The sequence below is a fragment of the Anastrepha obliqua genome, chromosome 4 (genome assembly GCF_027943255.1).
Source record: "Anastrepha obliqua isolate idAnaObli1 chromosome 4, idAnaObli1_1.0, whole genome shotgun sequence".
In the NCBI taxonomy this organism is placed as follows: domain Eukaryota; kingdom Metazoa; phylum Arthropoda; class Insecta; order Diptera; family Tephritidae; genus Anastrepha; species Anastrepha obliqua.
Genome location: NC_072895.1, coordinates 72,087,329 through 72,110,019, shown reverse-complemented (window position 1 = coordinate 72,110,019; position 22,691 = coordinate 72,087,329). Strand labels below are relative to the sequence as shown.

At 36.9% G+C, this 22,691-nt stretch overlaps 1 protein-coding gene across 4 annotated transcripts in view; it reads left to right on the top strand.

Moving 5' to 3' along the window:
* Positions 1-22,691, top strand: part of LOC129245118 (MAGUK p55 subfamily member 7) — a 43,746-nt gene that overhangs the window by 8,890 nt on the left and 12,165 nt on the right. For all 4 annotated transcript variants that reach the window (XM_054883106.1, XM_054883109.1, XM_054883107.1 and 1 more), the window contains 4 exons: positions 18,006-18,084; positions 18,972-19,153; positions 19,254-19,349; positions 19,456-19,587. In XM_054883106.1, the coding sequence (XP_054739081.1) occupies positions 18,042-18,084; positions 18,972-19,153; positions 19,254-19,349; positions 19,456-19,587 (453 nt within the window). In that variant the 5' untranslated portion in view covers positions 18,006-18,041. The remainder of the gene's footprint in view (positions 1-18,005; positions 18,085-18,971; positions 19,154-19,253; positions 19,350-19,455; positions 19,588-22,691) is intronic.

Below are 22,691 nucleotides of genomic sequence, written 5' to 3'. Positions count from 1 at the left end.
AATATTTCTCCCGAACACTCCAAGCGTCGCTTCATCGGATGTTGTCATCGTACAAGCTTCTGCGCCATACGTTAGGACGGGCATGATGAGAGTCTTGTAGAGTGTTAGTTTTGTTCGTCGAGAGAGGACTTTACTGCTCAGTTACCTACTTAGTCCAAAGTAGCACTTGTTGGCAAGAGAGATTCTACGTTGGGTTTCAAGGTTGACATTGTTATCGGTGTTAATGCTGGTTCCTAAATAAACGAAGTCCTTTACAACCTCGAAATTATAACTGTCAACAGTGACGTGGGTGCCGATACGCGAATGCGCCGACTGTTTGTTTGATGACAGGAGGTACTTCGTTTTGTCCTCGTTCACCACCAGACCCATTCGCTTTGCCTCTTTATCCAGTTTAGAGAAGGCAGAACTAATAGAGCGGTTGTTAAGGCCGATGATGTCGATATCATCGGCATACGCCAGCAATTGTACGCTCTTATAAAAAATTGTGCCTGAGCGATTAAGTTCTGCGGCTCGAACGATTCTCTCCAACATCAGGTTAAAGAAGTCACTCGACAGCGAGTCACCCTGTCTGAAACCTCGTTTGGTATCAAACGGATCGGAGAGGTCCTTCCCAATTCTGACGGCGCTGCTGGTGTTGAGCAACGTCATCTTGCATAACCATATTAGTTTTGTGGGGATACCAAATTCAGGCATCGCGGCATACAAGTAACTCCTTTCCGTACTGTCGAATGTGGCTTTGAAATCGACGAAAAGATGGTGTGTGTCGATACTCCTTTCGTGGGTATTTTCCAAGATTTGGCGTATTGTAAATATTTGGTCGATGGTAGACTTTACAGGTCTAAAGCCACACTGATAAGGTCCAATCAGTTGGTTGACGGTGGGCTTCAGCCTTTCACACAATACGCTCGCTAGAACCTTATAGGTGATATTTAGAAGACTAATCCCGCGGTAATTGGCACAGATTGCAGGATCACTCTTCTTATGAATTGGGCAGAGCACACTTAAATTCCAATCGGCAGGCATGCTTTCATCCGACCATATTTTGCATAGGAGCTGATGCATGCACCTTACCAGCTCCTCGCCGCCATGTTTGAATAGCTCAGCCGGCAATCTGTCGGCGTCCGCGGCTTTGTTGTTCTTTAGACGCGCTATCGCTATTCTCACCTCGTCATGGTCGGGAAACGGAACGACAATTCCGTAGCCAACGATTGGAGTATTGGGATCTTCACATTCTCTGTGACATGCGCAGCTATCACTATTTAATAGATTCGAGAAGTGTTCCCTCCATAATTTAAGTATGCTCTGGACGTCAGTCACCAGATTGCCGTCTTTGTTCTTACAGGAAAACCCCTCGGTCTTGAAACTTTCTGTAAGCCGCCGAATTTCGAGAATTTTTGGGCGTTGTTCTTATTGGCCAGCATTTCAAGCTCCTCGCACTCACGTATTTCGGCCTTTCGTTTCTTCTGTCGGATAATACGTCTCTCTTCCTTTTTTAGCTCTCTGTTGCGATCCCACATGGCTCGCGTTGAGCCCGATCGCAGCGTGGCTCTATAGGCAGCATCTTTTCATTCGGCGGCAGCGTGACATTCCTCGTCGTACCAACTGTTTTTTCGGGCTCGGCGGAATCCGATTTCTTCTTCCGGAGCAGTCCGTAGAGAAGGAGAAATGTTGCTCCGTTGCTCCAGGCGGGTGCGCAGTTTGGCTGTAACAAGGTAATGATCCGAGTCGATGTTGGGTCCTCGGATCGTACGTACATCTAATACACTAGAAGCGTGCTTCCATCTATCACAACATGATCGATCTGGTTTGGCGTTTTTCGATCAGAAGACAGCCAGGTAGCTTGGTGTATCTTTTTATGCTGGGATCTAGTGCTGCAGACTACCATGTTTCGGCCCCCGGCGAAGTCGATCAGCCTCTGCCCGTTACCAAATTATATAGCAATTATTCAAAATACATATACTACTAAGTTGGTTCGGAGGTCGAGGCTGTACGATTGTGCGTGCCAAAGATACAGCGTATTTTCCGTGGAGCGTACGTAGATTGGGTTTCGTTTGTTAAACAAATTTATTTTAATTTAATTTAAATTTTTTCATTATATACGCATGGCTTGGTTGAAAAATAAGAAATCAAAAAAAAAGGGTGTGAAAATGAAACTAATTTTTCATTCCATGTTGCCTCCATCTATATCATCTCCGTAATAATTTTCCACAAAATCACCAAAATATTATTCCACAGCTTTTTGTTGGGCTTTTAACGAATGTCTTACTAACTTTCCGAACAACTTTTTCATACTTCAAGTATAATAAATTGTACTGATTCATCTGAGTTGCCTATTGTATCAAAAATTCCACTCTTAGTCAAACTTGAATATTCTGAAGGTGTTGCACTTTTTCGACGCCCACCTAACGGTTCATCTTCTTAATATTTGTACGACGGCATTTGATAAATGTATAAAACCCATCGGTGCACAGACGGCAATGAGTTTCACCATTTGTTATGGCTTTCAATAGCTGATAAGTCTTCCAAAACGAGGAATTTTAGCACTGATAGATGTTGCTTTAAGTACTTTTCAGCCGACCTATAAATTCAGAATAACAAATATCCCAATTAAGCCTATTTTGATTCCATCGCGATGCATCGACCGTTGCTCCTTTACAAATAGTTCTGCGATTTCTAAACTGTATAAATTATGTTATGTATTAAAAAATATAGAACCACAGCTTGGAGGTGCCTTGGCTTAAATACATATGAAAGTTTAGTTTTATTACTAACAAGCAATTTGTTTAAATTAAACAATGTTCGTAGCAAATGTGACTGTAGTTAATGCCACATATTAATTTCAAGTAAGCAAAAGAAATTGCTTTGCCTTTCGATGGAAGAGGAAAAATAGTTTAAAAATATTTTATGAGTAGTTCAGGACTACCATTAGATGAATGCGGTTTGCGTCTTTTCAAAATATGCATAATTTAGAAAATATGTAAAACGACTTTTCATGGGCATCTGTCCTTCCAACGCTTTCATTTCGATTATCTCACTCCAATGTGCCTACGATACTCTCCAAAGTTCTTCAAAGTCTCTACACAATTTTCATATTTCACACTCTGTGTGCACTCTACGGATATTTAAGTGATTGCTGTTGTTTACAGTGGCTGTAGGGCTTTTAATCACAGTTGAGAAATTTAATACCCCTTTTTTGGTGCCCCCATACATATTTTCATTCATGCTACGTTGGCCAAATTCGCTAGAATCACATTATATGAGAGTTTGTTTGTATGTGTATATGTAAGCAAGACTTGGAAGCCTGAGGTCGTTTGGTAGCGAAATTGTTACTCTGTGCAATAGTGAAGTACAATCACGACATTAAAAGGCCGTATAGCGGGGAAAAGTGCAGAATAGTGAAATGTGAGAGCAGTGACTTTGTGCGACATTAAATGCATACAAAATAAACAAAGTAGCAGAAAAAATAATTTTCCGTTTTACCTACAAGTGCCCACATGCGCTTATATTCGTTACAGTTGTTTATTTATTTGTGGCTGCCAAGAGACGAATGCTCCAAATACTCTAAATATATGTGTATGAATGTGCATGTATAGAAGCGAGCCGCGTTGATGCTTCCGCACTTCTGTTTACTTTGAAAGAGCGAAGTGTATAAGTATTTGTTTTCCTTGGTTGTTATTGGTTATGACATTTTTACGTTTAAGTATTCGTATTTATGCCGCGATATTCTATTACACAGCAATGCATGAGCTTGACAGGAGGTTTAGAGTGAAGAACATAATTTTGGAATCTGCAGAAGTGAAAATGTGGGGAAAGAGGGTATTATTTGAACTACGAGTATATAGACACAATCAACTGAAGGCATTACATAGGGGGCAAGTTGTTATCTTCGCCTAGGATGAAAAAATTTCGAAATTTTGTAGACAAAAATTGACTATTAAGCCAAAAACAAAAAAAACTAAAGTTGTTGCTTCAACTCAACTCCAGTTCTTCTCTCCATACGAATTAGTACTTACATTTTTCATAAATACGGCAATCGCAGAGTGAACGAAGAAAGCAAGGCACTTTTTACTTGATCATGGTAGAAAAAACATTTGCCTACGCCCATTACTAGAAGCATTAATTTGACCTTTTTATTATATTTATAGAGTGCAGTGCAAAAGTAATTACATTAGGGCTAACCACAAAAAACATTGTTTAATAACAAACGCCTAGGATAGGTAAATATTTTCCGATGATAATACAATTTCCTTGATCAAAAAGCTCCCGAAATACAGCCATGGTCATATAAATAGCACATTTAGACTTTGAAAGCAAAGAGTGGAATATGTTCTTAAATAATTATATTTTATTGGGAAAAAACCAACATAAAAAATAAAAAAACTTATTTACTTCCACTTTAAAACAAAAAAATGGTCAAAAAGAATTTCAGTTCTGATTTAATTTACGAGTACGTTGATAACTCTCGGAACCTCCTGGACACATAAATAGCACATCCCAAAAAAATCCAAATAAAAGCAAAAATAATAATCAAATCAGATAGTTAAGTAATAATATTGTTTTACCAGATTTGTATTTTGTACTATATTTTGATTGCTTCTCAAGCGGTCGCTCCATTCTTTCTACAAGCTTGTGGCATTTTTCTTTTGGAATCGAGTACCAAGCCTCCTCAACTGCGGCTCACAAATCATCAAAATTTTTAAAATTTTTGTTAGCGATTTTGACCTCAACGTCATTCCACAACATTGGATTGAGATCAGTACATTAATTTTTTCTCTTTTGAGCCATTGCTTCACTGTCTTTGAAGTATGCTTTGGATCATTGCCCTGCATAAATGTCCAATTTAATGCCGTAAACTCAAGCACAAATGGCTCCATTTTATTCTGGAAAATATCCAGATACTGAAATCTATCCATTTTACCAACCATACGAACAATCGGCCCAACACCATGCCAGGAAAAAGCTCCCCAAGCCATGATACTTCCGTCGCCGTGTTTAATCGCCTTTTTTGTGAACCTAGGATTTAGCACTTGATTTTTTGGACGACGTACAATAGTTTTCTCATGTGGTCCCATCCTATTTATTTTGGTTTCGTCGGTTCAAAGTACGTTTTTCCAAAACTGAATAGATTTGTATTTGTGGGCTTCTCCAAAGGCAAGTCGGTGTTTGGTATGTCTTTTTGAGAGAAGTGGTTTTTTTCTGCTTATGCGGCCAAACAGCTGGGCTTCGTTAAGTCGCCTTTCTACAAACTTTCTGGACACCTGTAGACCAAATTCTTGGTTTATTTCAAGCATTATTTGCCGTGCCGACTTAAAATGATCTGCTCTTGCGTATTATAGCTCTATCCACATTAACATCAGTTTTTCGCGGCTTGGTTTTCTTTCCGTTTTTAAAAATCGCTGAAACAAGTTAAAATGTGCTATTTTTGTGTCCACTTCAAAATAGCAATAAGCATAAATAAAATAGAACGCAAAAAATTCCATCGAAAAAAAAACCGGCAAATTCCTCTCATAAATGTAAGCTTAATAACGGTAATAAATGTAAACAAACAAATTTATTTGATCAAAGCAGAGTTCGTACTAAAAACTTAACATTTAAGGTTCACATTTGTGCTATTTATCTGACCATGGCTGTATATTCTGAAAATTCAAACTACAAGTTAATTCCTCTGCATTAAAAAGTACACCTTCAAAGTACTCCCCATCTACAGCACCGCACTTATGCCAGCTCTCGAAACATATCTGGAACTCAATCTTCGGTATTAGTAGTACATTGATCTCCTGGCTGAGTGCTTGGACTTGTCCAACCCCCCACATATCTAATCTAATCTATGTATCTTCGGTATAGCCATCAGAACCGTCTTCGATTTTTCATTTACTTCATTTACTTCCTATTAAAATGAGTTTCCCGTATTGGTTCCTTGACTCGATCAAACAGAAAAAATCGCAAGGTATAGGAATTCGATTACTATTCGATTACTGTTGGTCAAAAGTTCACTTATAATGACGGTACTGTACGTTACCATGGTGCAAAATCCACAGTTGTTTTCCCACACATATTTTCTTTTTTGCCGCGCAAGTAATAGTTCTTGTAATCCATAAAGCCCGTGACAGAAAATAACGTGGTTTTCTCGATCTTGGTCCATTCGGAGCTCTCCACACACTCGATTGCGTGTCGTACTCATATATGTATAATAAATCAATGCAACATCAACAGTAGTTATGTGTTTGATGAATGTTGAATCGGATTCAGTCTTGAAAATCGTTTGGCGATATCAACGAGATCCCTTTTTTGCATGAAATTCAAGTCTTTTGCGACCAACTTTGTAGCAACGTGAGACAAACACAAAACATTAACTGCAAAGTCCTGCACGGATCCATAAGCAATGTTCAAGTCCTCTGTCAGCTGAAGGTTAATTTGCGGTTATTGATGAACTTTTCTTTCATTTTATTGCTGTTTTTATTGATGTTTTTATTAGTTTCTTTCCAGTACGTTCGTCATCCCCGATGTACTCACCACAAAAAAAAAAACATAACTCAATCCAATTGACTTAAAGCGCCGCCTGGTGGTTGTTCCGAGAACTTTTTGATCAAGGTGGTATAACTTCATATTCGGATTAAGAGAAGCATTTTACACAAGAATTAAATCAAATACTACACCTCGATTTTTTAATTTTTTTGTAAATTTATATTAAAGGAAAAATGCAAAATGCATTGGTAGCGTTATTTTTACTTCAAATGATCGATATGCCATACTAAATAGTGCACGAGAGTCCAGAGGCAGCTGATAATACTACGGCCTAAGATACATCACTATGACTCATCGTCGTTTTACTGATGACTAAGACAAATTGTATGATTTAATTTTAGTCTGAATTTTAATGAGAAATTGAGTAGTTTCTTTTTTATAGCTTTTTAATTCCGTAAAGTTATATGGCGGACCCTTTATAATTAGAATTTGAAGAATTAAAACACGCTAACTCACAAATCCACAAACATAAGAAACTTTCACATTTATAATACTAGTACAACGATTTTCCAAATATCTTGATCAGGGACAATTTGGACCTAATAATGTTTTGAATATGAACCCAGTCAGACCTTAAATATATACAATTTTTTCAAGTATTCCACCGCAAGAGTAGCCTAGACTAAAACCTGCTCTTGGAGCCTCTTTACCCTTTTCTAACTTTCTAAAATACATTTTTCCACCACCATGGAAATATATTCAAATTAAGCTATTCCTACTCGCGAGTGTTGCGAAACTTTTTTTATAAGGCAAGACGCTACCCAACGTATCCAACGAATCGGAGACTCACCCATTGTTCTCTGTCATGCGTGCCACTACTGGCAGTACAGAAAATCTTATGAAAGTAGCGTGGCGTAGTACCAGTACTCGTACATTCAGAAGAATTTTTGCTGTCAAAAATCTGCTCTTGCACTTGCTTGCCGTAATCTACAGTGAAAAAATCAAACATCATTTTGAAGTTGCCTTATTATATTCTATGTAACCTTCGCTACAAAAGCAATTTTTTTTCCAACGTACAGGCACAACAGTTGGATTATAGATTATGGAAACTCTAATAAAGTATTATATAATATTAATACAATATATTTTTTTTCTAATAAAATACACTTTCAGCAGCCAATTCCAACTTCAAGGAATGATTCTGTGGAAAATCTTAGCATTGCAAATTATCTGACATTGTAAACGTCTTAAACCTCTTTATACTAACAGTTTTAATATGTATATTTTCGGTACCATCAGTAAAATGCTGCATAACAATGCTTCAAATTCAAACTTTACATTTTAACAGATTTTCAATTTCTGAAATTGACCTAAAAACCACCAAACATTGCAAAAAAACATACCTATAAGGCCACTTTGCCGTTGGCTGCTCGCTTTACCTTTGCAATCCAAAAAGACGTCATGAATTCCCCCCTCCATACCGGCGTGGCCTGACAGCCCATTCAATGCTTTCTTTTCAAATTACATGCCATAAGTATAATATAATACAATTTCACCATCACACCTACACACATCTAAAGCCCTCGTCTATTTTCCGGGCCCCTCTTTTAAAAGCACAGCGTACAAGTATTTGTATGAGTCGTAGTACTCGTACACCTCTTGAATAACTCATTCGTACTAAACTCATAATGGCTATTATACTCGTGGTGGTGAATCCTTGCACCTGCCGTTTGTGCACTGCAAACTAGCAAGCAACTGTAGAAAGAACAAAACCAGCAAACAACGACTGCCGCACCAATAAAACAATAAGAATAAACAATCGTCGCAATGCTGCTTCGTTCTGAGTTTTTGTAAGGCTCTACGTGTAGATCCTTTCGGCTCGGTTGACATTGTCTGAGCTACCTATTCTGCGTTGGTTGGTAGGCCGCTGAGCTAGTGTTACAGTTTTTTTTTTTTTCGTTGAAAGCGTATATGTTATTCAAATGCAGCAGCACTGCACTATTTTTCCAAGCTTATACTCGTAAAAGGTATGCATGCGTTATTGTGATTTGGTCATAGTGCCCAGTTCTAGCATTAATTTAGCATGCTATGGCATGAGCTTCTACCCTGCAGGAAATATCTGAATTAGATAATGAAACAGGTTTATTATTTAGAACTATGGGTGCAAGAACGATAGAACACAGGATAACGCAGTCTGGAGGGAAATTTTTAGAGTTATCTTGCTATAATGTCATCTCAGAGAAACTTACCGAAGATAACTGAGACAGACTTTCGTAGTAGCCTACTTATGCAAACCGAAAATGAGTAATTAGGTGATGACAACGCAAACATATCAAATTCAATGACAACCGAGTAGCGACACCGCGATATATGCTAGAATCTGTATTCTTCCAATCGGTGCATTTACGCAATTGTATTGAATGAATTTGAATTTGAAAAGGTCGAGCCAAGGAGCACCAGGAGATTTGGTGGCTCCTAAAACAATCAGGCTAAAGAGCCCAGCTCTGGAAAGGGGGTAGATAGTCAAGGAGGGAAGGAGAAAAGTATCAAAGAAAAGAATAGAGACAGAGATAGAGATAGTTAGTCCTGTGAGAATTTTCCAGATTCTTTGGCAAATCTGTAAATATCCTCTAGTTTTAGAGAACGAATATTACTCATTCTCATGACATCGGAACCCAATACTCGTAGCCTTGCTCTAGCAAAGGCAGGACACTCACAGAGAAAGTGCTCAGTGCTATCCGCCTCCTCCAAGCATGGCAGGCATACCGGGTTCTCGATGATTCCAATGGTGGTCATATGCTGGCCCCATGGGTTGTGTCCTCTAATGATGCCGACCATCAACCCAATATCTTTCCTACTAAGTTTTAGTAGAAAGTTTGACAGTTTTCTGTTCGGACTTGTCACAAAACACTTTGCAGTTCTGCAGCGTTCCAGACCGGACCATCGTTCCTTATGTAGATTGCCTACATAATCGCTGATCCAATTCTTGATTCCTGTGGGACTGATTCCGATTATTGGCTCTGGCCCCTGTGGGGGCACCGCTGATACACGGTGGGCCAATTCGTCAATTCGATTTTGTCAAGAATCCTCTGCACTTTCGTGCAAACCCTCCTTAAGGATTTATCCGATGTTAGCGCACAGACGTCGTCCGCATATGCTTGGACGTGAAAACTCGTGCATCTCCACTAATAGAGAGTCTACGACGAAGCACAACAGCAGAGGAGAAAGAACACCCCCTTGGGGACATCCTTGCTTGGCCCTGACTGTGATTTGTTCGTCACTGCTCCCACCAGCGGTTAACAGCCTCTCAGAGAGCATGGAATATATCCATTTTATAATGGCTTGATTAACTCCGAGTCGTTCGGCAGAAGAATCCCCTCGGCAAGCAATGGCAAACCTCCGAGAGTATTTCTGCCATGAAAAAGCATGAAAAAGCTCCTCATAAAAATATTTGCCGTTCAGAGTCGGCTTGAAACTATAGGTCCCTCCATTTGTGGAACAACATCAAGACGCACACCACAAACAGGAGGAGGAGCTCGGTCAAACACCCGAAAAGGGTGTACGCGCCAATTATATATATATATATATATATATATATATATATTTTAAATTTTCCTTCTGTACAGGCAAGAGAAGCACTGCGACGAGAGAATATCTCTGCAGGCACGTTCAAATTTATGTGTGCGAATTGTGATTGAAGTTTTGTGTGCAATTTGAATTATGAGTTCATGCGCATTTAGACCGGCAGCCATTATTTGGATGCACTCCAAAAACGACTCCTTGTTTTGTTTTTATACACACAAATATATGAACTTAGTTTCTTGTCTTTTTGCTGGCTCATGCTTCCGAATATATTACAGTGCTATTTGAATATACTTCAGAAGTTGTATGTGTTCCATTGAAATTATGTCAGCACTTGTAGCAAATTGTATGTAGCATATCTTATCTGGTTTTAAAATATTATACGAAAACTAGGTTGAAAAATAGAAAAGCATTTCTCCAAACAAAAAAACTCATTTAAATGTTCTGCCAAAACTTCGCGTGATTTACTCTCTTGTTAATACCCCCTTTTCGCATTGCTTATGACAAATAGATTTTGTGATATTTTTAATAAAATACTCTTTGCGATGCGTGAATTTTGAATACAAAATTGTTTTTTTTTTGCATGGTTTTTAATATTCTTTTGAAATCAAGCGAGCTGTGTTATATCAACGAAATCTGCGTAATGTCCTGTGATTTTTTTATAATTAGTAATAAATAATTCTGCAGAATTCTGTCGAAAAACTTGTTCGAATTTTCGGTGTCACTGGTATCACTTAAAGTTGATTTAATGCTCTGAATTTATGCAAAGAGATTCAAAGTTCTCGAAACTTCTACAGCAGACTGTAGAATTGAGTGAAAGACTTACCACGAACTGCAAAATGAGGTGGCGGTGTAAAATTAAAATATGGCTGATAAACGTGCCGAATAGTTGATGACTTTTAGTGAGAAGTTTTTTCATGGGAGAGGTTTGCCATTGCCTGCTCACAGTGGATTTCAAATACCAGAATATAAATATGAATGGAAATGGCACGCAAGCCCATTCGAACACGTGGCCATCTTAATAAGCAAAACTTGGACATATAATATGCAAATATTAAAGTTAAAATTTGTTATGAATTTCAAACAAACCTATTTAAATTGTTTGTTATAGACATTTTTTAATAGTTTCATCCATTTTGAGATCATTCAACATTCAACAGTTGAACCCCAATTATCGGAGTCTTTCGGTCAAGGATGAACCTTCTAGTCAGAGTTCACCAAATAAGGGGAAAGCACATTTTAATTAAAAATTATCAAAAAATATAAAATCACAACGAAAAATCACTAATTTTTTTTTCCTTTACTCTGAAAGAAGATCTCGATTCAACGAAATATAGAATTAAATCTGGCAGCAATATTTTTGATTTCACATGCGTAAAATGATACCAATTTCTTAACTCTTCTTAACGCTTACGTAATATCATACCATACCTATACCCGAAGTGTAAAACAATTTCCGTCTCTTCTGCAATCGATATCTCCTGTCGGCCAAGGACGTTTCATTGCAAGCACGCTAAACTCCAATCAATAAGTTATAAATATCATTGATTTTTAGCCAGGAATAAATACGCATACACATACTTGTATATTAAGTAAGGCAATCAAAAATTTCTATACCATTTCGTTCGCTGATTGCTGATGTGCCTTTGTACAAACATATACTTGTATTTCCACACTTATGAATAGTAAATCATGCTATGCACGAGTATTTGTTCTTGTCAAATTGCTCTACATTGCATGATTTTCCATGATATGATTTTAGGCGCCAAAGCGTCGAAAAACACAAATATCCATATGTTTATATTTACAAATATAGCCATGCACAGTGGGTTTTTGGCCGAAATCTGTGTGGAATTGGCGTGCCAAAATGACAATAAAATTTGAGGACAAAAATGAGATGGAATTTAATGAAATGAATTCTGGGATTGTGTTCAAAAGATACCACACTTTAGTTGCCACACGATATTTACAATAAATGTACGCAGGTGAGCAACCAAAATATATAATAAGACACAAAACAAAAACATGTTTCTAATGAAAACAACTTAACTTATGTGCCCCAAAATGTTAAGTGTTTGTTGACATGCAAATATAAAAGTCAAGAAATTTTTCTTTGTCAAAAGCTAGAAAGCACATAACAAGGTCGAAGAAGCAGGAAACACGCCACTCCTGGCCTTCTATGGAAAAGTGGTACCACCTTTTCTTTAAATGTTGCGTAAGCATTCAATTATATGTGCATATACAATACATATATCATTGTGTTAAAAGCTCCAAGGCCTTTGTAGTTGCAATACTTGTATTATAGAAAACACTTGGAGATATCATACGAGTAAGTACGTATATTGATGAATGCTTTTATATTTGTGCATATACTCTGTTTTTTTTTTATTGGAGTTAACTCCAAGGTTATTTATCGAAATAATTTTAACTGGGACAGAGAACAAATTGGAATCCAGGAAAGCAGTCATATCTGCCAAGCATCTAAGTCCTTTAAAGTAAAGGAGGAATCCTACTTTGTTGTTTTTGTTGTTGTTGTTACATAGGGGAAATGCTGCTGGTGTGACAGTCCTTGCCCGGATATGAGTACGAGTCGCTTCGGTAACGTAGAACCGACTGTCGTGAAACGAGGAATCCTGCTTTACTTTTTGATGGTGCCTCTCTACGGATATCGTAGTTCCTAACTACAATAGAAGTTACTACAAAGCGTAAACTAACAAAGCCCAAAAAATCATAAAATTCAATTTAATTTTTTTAAAGGAACAAAGAATTTGCTTTTAGAAAAGAAATGATTTTAAACTTTTCAGCTGGGGTAATTTCCGATGGTCAACTTGAAAGAAATTGCAGAAAAGCAAATAGATGACATAGGCAGATTCATAGTGAAATCAAGATCGTTCGACTACTAAAAAGTAGTAGTTCTAGAAGTGGTGTATTAAAATGGCATCTTTTGTGCTAATTGGGTCTCGTAGAATCGTCTGTAGAATAGGATAGCACCAGTAATAAATAATAAAAATAAAATAAATAAATAAAGTAAACCGTTGTAGCAGGAAACAAAACGATATTATATTAAAAATTTGCTTGCACGCACACCAGTTGAAGGATTCAATATGGTGGACGCCAAATCAAAATAAAAAAATCTAAGACTTTTCAAGTTACTGATTACTGATTTCAAAAATATTCCAATAGTCACTTTTATGTGCTTATATATTATATAATAATAATAATAATAATAATAATATACAATAACATAATAATATATATATAATATATATATAAAGGGTCCGCCATATAACTTTACGGAATTAAAAATGCTATAAAAAAGAAACTACTAAATTTTTTTGCAAACTCTTTTTTTATTTTGAAGTACAATCCTTTAAACAATTTTCGATTGTATGCTGCTGTATTTAAGCTCCAATTGTTGAGAACGACGGTGAACTGACGTTCCTGGTGATTCGCGAACACTCTCGGCCAAAGCAGTAATATTTTCGGGTGTATGCACGGTTTTTGGTCGGTCACGCGTTGGTTTGTCAATAAGCAACCCAGTTTCTCTTACTTTTTTCGCAAAGTAACGCACATACGCTTCATTCGGTGCTTTTCTTCTTCCCATTGCCGTACGTAATTTTCGTACACATTCTGCAACATTACCATGATTTTCAAAGTAATGTCGCAATATTTCCCAGCGTTCTTTGAGCGTATACACAACCATTTTCGTTTAGCGGAAGAATAAAACTAATTTTCAGTCAAATCAGATGACAGCTAAGTGTTACCATTCTTCAAATAATACCTAGTTCAAATCCATAATATTCTCCAGTCCTGTTGAGGGTGAAGATTAGGTTGAGAGGCGAACTGTGCCTCTTATTGCTAGCCTCGGGCTCGATTAATATTCTCCAGTCCTGTTGAGGGTGAAGATTAGGTTGAGAGGCAAACTGTGCCTCTTATTGCTAGCCTCGGGCTCGATTAATATTCTCCAGTCCTGTTGAGGGTGAAGATTAGGTTGAGAGGCAAACTGTGCCTCTTATTGCTAGCCTCGGGCTCAGACAATAAAACAAATCATTTAACGGCCAAGTGCCGGAGTGAATATTTATTTAAGCGACTTATTGGAAGAGCGCTGTATTCAAACTGATTTCTTAATACATAGAATATTTCACTTAACCTAAGCCAAAACTCACATCACGCCACAACGTCATGGTCGGCAAGCCGACTCAGCAAAATCTTTGGCGATAACGGAAACTCTTGCAGCAAAACAAAAGTGTCCGGTTACCGTCGCTGACCATTGCAGCTATAGCGCGCTGATACAACTTATGTAATGTCGCAATTGCGAGGGCTGTTTCTTAACTTATGAAGCACGCAATTGCGAGGGCTGTTTCTTAACTTATGAAGCACGCGATAGCGAGGGTTAATTATAAACTTATGAAATATCCTATATTAAGTGTTATTTGTTAACTTGTATATATATTGGCGAGTTCACCGTTTTCGGGTGTTTGGCAGAGCTCCTCCTCCTATTTGTGGTGTGTGTCTTGATGGTGATCCACAAATGGAGGGACCTGCAGTTTCATGCCGACTCCGAACGGAATATTTTTTTTATGAGGAGGTTTTTCATGGCAGAAATACACTCGGAGGTTTGCCATTGCTTTTCTTCATTTTGTTCTTTCACCAATCATAATAATTTATAACTCGATCGTGATCACTGGGCATTAAAAGGATAACTTCACTTTACTCAAAGTTGTTTATTTCTTTTTTTTTCTTTTGTTTTTTTTTTTTTGTCTTTTAATTTCAACATCAGTTCTTCAAAATAGTCGTTACTTGTGGCAGTATTTTTGGACTTTGCTAAAGCGTGTGGCAAAGTGTGGCACAAATGCATACTTCGCAACATAAAAACACTACTATTTTTTTACCATTTCATCATATTTTTATATTAAATATTTATATTTATTGAATAACAGCTGAAGCTCGGCAGGGAAGGGTTCTAGGAAAACTTGTTGCTCTTCTTGAATGGCGCGATTTTGGCCGAGTTTAACAAAGCGCGCCAGTCATTTCTTTCTCGTGCTAACCGGGGTCAGTGGGACACACCAAGTGAAGTCAAGTCCTTCTCCACCTGATCTTTACAACGCAAAGGAGATCTTCCGCTTCCTCTACTGACATCAGCTGGTGCCGGATCGAATACTTTCAGAGTTTGTACCTATTCGGACGACATGACTCAAGCAATGAAGCCGCTGGATCTTTATTCGCTGCGTTATATCTATATCGTCGTAAAGTTCATTCAGCTCATCGTTCCATCGCCTGCGATACTCACTCTCACCAACGTGGAAAGATCTAAACATCTTCCGCAGAATTTTTCTCTCATACACTTCAAGGAACGCCTCATCGTATACTATCATCGTCCAAGCTTCCAAACGATTTGTCCTCCTTCATTACCAGATGGATTCGATTTGCTTCTTTATCCGGTTCGTAAAAGGGAGAACTACGGACGATGATATTAACGCATATGCTCTTAACGCTTTATACGCATATGCTCTTATAAAAAATTATGCCTGAGCGATTAAGTTCTGCGGCTAGCCCGATATTTTCCACCACCAGGTTTAAGAAGTCTGAAACATTGTTTGGTATCAAACGGCTTGGAGAGGTCCTTCCTAGTCCTAACGGCGGTATTGGTATTGAGCAACGTCATTTTGTATAGCCATATTATTTTTGCAGGAATACCAAATTCAGAAATGCTGTCGAAAGCAGCTTTAAAGTCGAGAAAAATATGATTAGTGTCGATTCTCCTTTCATGGGTATTTTCTAAAACTTCACGTATTGTGAATATCTAGTCGATTGTGGATTTTCCATATCTAAGACCGCGCTGATAAGGTTCAATCAGTTGGTTGATGGTAGGCTTCAGCAAAAATACGCTCGGTAGAAAACAATATTTAGAAGGCTAATCCCAGATAATTGACACAAGTTCTAGGGCCCCTACTGTTATATAGGTTTTTCACCGCAGATATTCGCCCTCCTGACGAAACCAATTCATTAATTGGAACGTTCGCAAACGATACAATACTATTGGCTTGAGAAAAAAGCTTAACTATAGCTGCTGAAAAAACTGAAGCGATACACAAACGCTTTAAGGAGCGGTTTCATAACGAGTGCCTAAAAATACATGAGGGCAAAACTGTACTATACCATAACAAAATCTACTACAGTGCAAATAAAAATAAATGACAAGGCACTTACAATAGAACCAACAGCGAAACACACCGAAATTCACTTGGACTCGAAAATAAATTGGAATTATCACATCAGGCAAAATATCAAACAAATACAAGAATACCTTTCACAATTTCATTTCAGCTGATGCTGTACAAAACAATGATTAAGTCAATCAGAGTATTTGGAATGGCTGAAAAGGCTCCTATAGAAAAAATCCAACTACAACAATTGAAGATTCTTCGAATTTTGACCATGTGTGACAGATACACGAGAAATGATGGCACCACTTTGACTTTAAATATAGCAACAGTAGATGAAGAAATCAAAACGATAACAACAAGGCACTTTGGCAAAATGCATCAACACAATGCAGAAATCAACAAACTTCTAGAAAGGGAAAGAGAAGCTAAAAGACGTCTGAAAGGAACTCGACCAATCGACCTAATGATTGCTATAAAAGAATAAATATGTAACAGGAGTTAAAAAGCTATTAAATTGTTGTTAGATTGTAATTATCTAAACTGACTATTTAATTGTATATTATTTAATTATTTTTGTTCATTTTAGTTTTATCCCTTTTGGCACTGGCCATTAAGCGATGTATATAAATTCCTTGCCAAATTATTAAATAGCATACTTAATGTCCACAGGCACAGGATGTATAAAATAAATAGGAAACAAAAATTTTAATATAAGAGAATAGTTATTTAGTGTAATAATAAGTTTCCACCAAAGGCAAACCCTCGGCTTGCAGGTTTTGGGTTTGAGAGAATTAATTGTCAACTGTTTCCATAACATTTTTAATGGAAATTGTTATTAAATCGTAATTCATTTGCTTCGTTCTTTAAACGCCGGCTGCCAAATATTGTTGCCATGTTTTGAGAAAAAATCTCGTAAATGAACACTATTGCCACCATTTACTATTAATATGCGAGCAAGCCCAACACAAACGCGCTGTGAAAGATGGGTTTGCAATGGGTTTGGGTTATGACTTTTTAATGAGATTTGACAAGTGATTTGGATTGTGTTTGCGCTTCAACGCGCTAGTGGCCGCAAACCCAAAAGTAAGCTGCGGTAAGATTGCGGCGTTGTAAGATATTCAAGCTTTACTTTTAGTATTCGTTGAAGCCTCCATCATATCACTTGTTGGAGAAATGTGGAGGCGAAAATATCCAAAACCACATTCTTATATGTTACCCTCTTTTTTCTAAAAACTATGAATGATGGGCAATTTTGGCTCCAGAACTATATTCAGCGCATCAAAATACATCGAAAACCAGTCCTTTACAAAAAAACACAAAAAAGTGAATTTGTGCGCCTGTGTTACGCAATGTTTTCTTGAAATTTTAACTGCAAACTTTTAAAGCTACCATTTTTTTATTTTCCAAAAGAAAACATCGATCCAGAATTTTTTTTATGATCATCATATATGTAGTTGTAATTTAATTAAAAATATTTTTTTTAATATTTTGAATTTAAGTCAAAATAATTATGTAACAGCTCTTTATTGTAAATTTTATGAAATAAATTAAATTAGTGTAGAAAAAATATTTTCAAGCCCTGTCAGCCCTTAACCCTTCACATCAATGGCAGTCCAATAACGAAATTGAAGCAGAAAGTTCTTGTCTATCAATTGACACCATAGCCAAGTCTATCACATATATCCCATATATACATATATTCCTATATTCCCACATATCCAAATCAAATAGACCCTGATCCACCTCCAGTTTTCACCTAAAAACTCACTTTTCTCTATGCTTTACTTATAGGGCAAGTTAGAAAAACTACTTTGGTGAGCTGAGAGGATGACAGCAGCAGTTATGGCTACAGATACGAATTGGGATCCCGGTAAGTATCAAATGCCGTAAAAGAAACTATATATTAAAATATCTGAGATACGGGAAAACTGAAGTTCTGAAAACACTGATTGAAAAATTCCCTTTCAATGTTCCACATACTCGCATACATATCCCCTTACAGGTTACACTCATTCTCACACATTATCTTCATTTCTCACATTAAATATATTTTCCTCATATTTGTATGATTGCTATATAAAGGGTCTTTCAAAAGTGACGCCTAGAGTCACTTACCCCTAGAGTAATTTCTAGATGGTACCTTTTTTATGTCATCTTTGACATTTGTCAAAAAGACAGATGTTCGATTTTTCACGATAGAAGAACACGTTAAAATTATTGAAACTTATTGTGAAAATGGTCGATCCTTAAGTACAAATGAGTCGACAATTCAAAGGTTAGTGAAAGAGTTGCAAGAAACTGGTTCTGTCCAAGATAGAAAATGGACTGGCAGACCAAAAACTGAACGTTCTGTTGAGAATATTGCTGCTGCAGTGCAAAGTGTTGCTGAATCGATATATCGACGTTTTCAACAATTAGGCGTTCGTGTATCGACTGTTTGGAGGATTTCTTTTGTATACCAACTCACAGTGGACATTTGAATTGCGACCTTTTCAACATATGTTTGTTAAGACCCGTATTTCGATTAAAAATCTTGAAACCTCAATTTTTTACGTGTTTTATTTTCAACATTCACGCGCACCTTTTGAAGCACCCTTTAGTTCTTGTGTACCAGTGCATTTACATAATGACTCTCCTTCCGCTACCAACTGACTATCTCCCACCACCGCCCTTATCCTTCCCCTCGCAATCGCTGCAAAAATACTGCTGCTATTTGTATTAACCCTCTTCATATATTTTCTTGCTGGAACAATGAAGCACTTTCAAAACTCATAACGTCACTAAAGGAGGCGGAAAATCTCTCCAATGACCAGGAAATCGATTTTCTCAAAGCGCTACTTGAATCAAAGGAGCTGAATGCACTCGTCAATGTGCATACCAAAGTGGCCAAAGTGGGTCGAGACGATCGACTGGCGCCAGTGCTCTCCACATCCGGACAGGTAAGTCGACTCACATGCACTTACACATACACATGAAAAAATATTAATATGTCAATTACACTGTGCACACTGATTTGAATTTTCGCTTATTTTGCTGCAGATATTATATGAGGTACTGGAGCAGCTGTCACAGCGTTGCCACCTGAACGAGGAGTGCAAAGATGCCTTTCATTTGTTGCAAGAACCGCATTTACAGGTGCAATTTACAATTTGCAACTTCAATTTACCTTTAATTTACACATATACATATACTTTATATGTATGTACATATATATAGTACTTATGTGTGTGTCTTCTTGTAGAGCCTTTTGTATGCACACGATGCCATTGCCCAGAAGGACTTCTACCCACATCTGCCGGAAATACCGATTGAAATGGATGAGGATGAGAAAACTATTAAAATTGTACAGTTGGTGAAAAGCAACGAGCCATTGGTGAGTGCGCTGTGGGTAGTAGCAAGTTGGTTATACTACAAAAAAATCTTGTATAAAATGTAATATAAAAACAGAATCTGTTAAATCATTTCACCCACACCAGGCCATTCAAAGCAACAATACTATAGTAAGCAAAAATCTGCATAAAATCACCACCGAATCATTTTTTTTTTATTAACATCATCATTAACATCATTGGCGCAGGTGTAGTCCTGCGGCATCAACGCTCAGTTCTACCTTTCAGACACAATGGCAAAATGTACACATAAATAACTAAACAAATGACGCATACAAACAACTGCATAGAGTACGCTTAGGTTTCAATCAGCTTCACCATACTTGGTTTATTCATAGCTTTTGTTATTGTTATTGCAATTTATTGATTAAGAAAAATAAACGATCTCCGCTTTCACGGAATAAATTATTTAGCTCATATGTAGTGATTAAAGCTTTAAAATTAAATCTCCTTTTAAGCAATCAAATACGAGTATAAGTTACATTGGTGAAGGAAAAAGTTCTCAACGTTTTTTAGCTTTATTTCGACCACGAAACTAACATATACAGTTATAATTACCCTTAAGCAAATGGGACGAAACTGCGGTATAGCATTTATAAAAGAGGAAAAGCTGTAAGAAACTGGACCCCCTCCCGTTTTGTCCCCGAATGCCACAATTTTTTTCTACAGTGTATTGCAATTTTTCTGATTGAGCCTCAAGTTGATCAAAAACTTAAGTTTTAACACTCATCAGTCGTTGTGGCATTGCTTCATTTCGTTAGAAAAATGTGAAACACAATTAATATTTTCTTGTTTTGTATTTATTTTCCGACATGTTTTGATTTATTTTCTATGAATATTAGTTTGGGGAAAAAGAAATCCATTATTTTTGCATACAATTTTTGCGCAAATGTTTTAAAACTTTTTTATAGTCGATCTTTAGCTCCTGGACGATGCTACGACTACTAACATGCCCATCAACTTCAATTATTTTTGTGATTTTATCAATATTTTCGACATTACCGACATTTTCTTTAACATCAAAAATGCCTGAACGAAACCAAAATTGCACGTAATTTACAGCATCGGCACCATAAACACCATTCACAATTTCAGCGGTCTGGCTTGCATTTTCGCCTTTTTCGCAGAAAAACTGTAAAATGTACTGAATTTTCTCTTTGCTGACATCCTGTAACTCACAAATGAATGGAACATACAAAAAACAGCAAAATAATTTTTTAGAGTGAAATGTCACTTTGACAACGAGCATAAACTTTAAATTTTTTGATTTATACTTTACGAGATATCGATCACTACAGTCATCTACCGAGAAAATAATGGAAACTAATATAAGGCGGCCGCCGTAGCCGAATAGGTTGGTACGTGATTACCATTCGGAATTCACAGAGAGATCGTTGGTTCGAATCTCGGTGAAAGCAAAATTAATAAAAAACATTTTTCTAATAGCGGTCGCCCCTCGGCAGGCAATGGCAAACCTCCGAGTGTATTTCTGCCATGAAAATGCTCCTCATAAAAATATCTGCCGTTCGGAGTCGGCTTGAAACTGTAGGTCCCACCATTTGTGGAACAACATCAACACGCACAACACAAATAGGATGAGGCCGAGCCAAGCACCTAACAGAAATGTACGCGCCAATTATTTATTTTTTATAATATATAGATTTCTGTTACTTTTCCGTGTTTTTATTGCTAAATTTGATATTTCGATTTTGAGCCAAATTGATATTTTTTCCAGGCACTGAAAATCTGAAAAATATTACGTTTTTTGGGTCGATGGAGGATTAAAATACTCCATATAAATATTCCCTGGAAAATGTCAGTACGGCATTTCTCAGACGAAAAAAATATGCAGTACACCCATTTAAAAATGTATAGTATCAACGAACCGTCAAAAGGATGTTCTTTTCGCTACCTTCTGGATTTATTCTCTGACCAAAAAAATTAAAAACCTATTATCTATTCATGGAAAAAATGCGCTTTTCCCTTCATTTGATATAAAATGTTTACAGATCGATATTACAACATTCAATCTCCTCCCGAAACGTTGAAAAAATTTTAGCCCTTATTATGAGCAACATTCGATCTTCGACTGTAGTCGAAAATGCTGATCGAACGAATTTTCATTTGGTATTATGGTGCTCATTCGCTGAAGAATAGGACTATTGTGGATTTCGATCGCTCGACGCATTCAAATAGATAATTTTTTCTCAGCTGATACAGCAAATCAAAATAAAAAATAAAGCGGTTGTATTAAAGTTCTTTGTTAACAACATTTTTAAAAGTTAAAAAAAGTGTTTTTTGTGAAAATGACTACAACGGAGTTATGGTTCGATGATTCATCTCAATACGAATAATGTAAACTTTAGGTTTGTGATCATACAATGAAAATAACTTATATAAATGCGCAAAGTCCAGGAGCTACTCATAATTCCATGGCTTTCAACATGTCGTCATTGAAAGCGCATTTAGAGGAGCAACATCTCAATGGCCGTCGCAATATTGGCTCCTCGGTATGTAATAAACACCAATTTAAATTCCGTTCAGAAACTCTGAGGAAGGGTCTCCAAAAGGGACATACAACAAACAACATTCTAAAGCGAGAAGTATCATTGAGAGAACAATTGGAGTCTTGAAAAACCGATTTAGATGTTTCTTGCAGGCAAGAGCTCTCCACTATTCTCCAAAAATAGCAACACAGATTATTAATGTGTGTGCAGCTTTGCACAACAGTTGTCTGCTTTACAATGTTCAACGTCCGGATAAAGAGTTATCCGATGAGACCCTCAACGATGAATCTGGAGATATTGAAGTGAAGTCAAATAACTAAGAAGCAGAAAACATAATAAATTAAATTCTTAGAATATTATGGAAAAAAACTAAAAAGTATTAAATAAAAACCTCTATACCATAATTTCTTTTTTATTTTTGTTATAAATTTTCTTTGTTCAATTATTCGTCATTCGTTAGCCCATACCTGCCAAGGGAAAATAAAAATTTATTTCTACAAACATTACCAAAAAATCATTATTAACCTTAATCCATTTTGCTGCCGTTCTAACTGGTGGTCCCAATAAATTCAGTTCCGTTG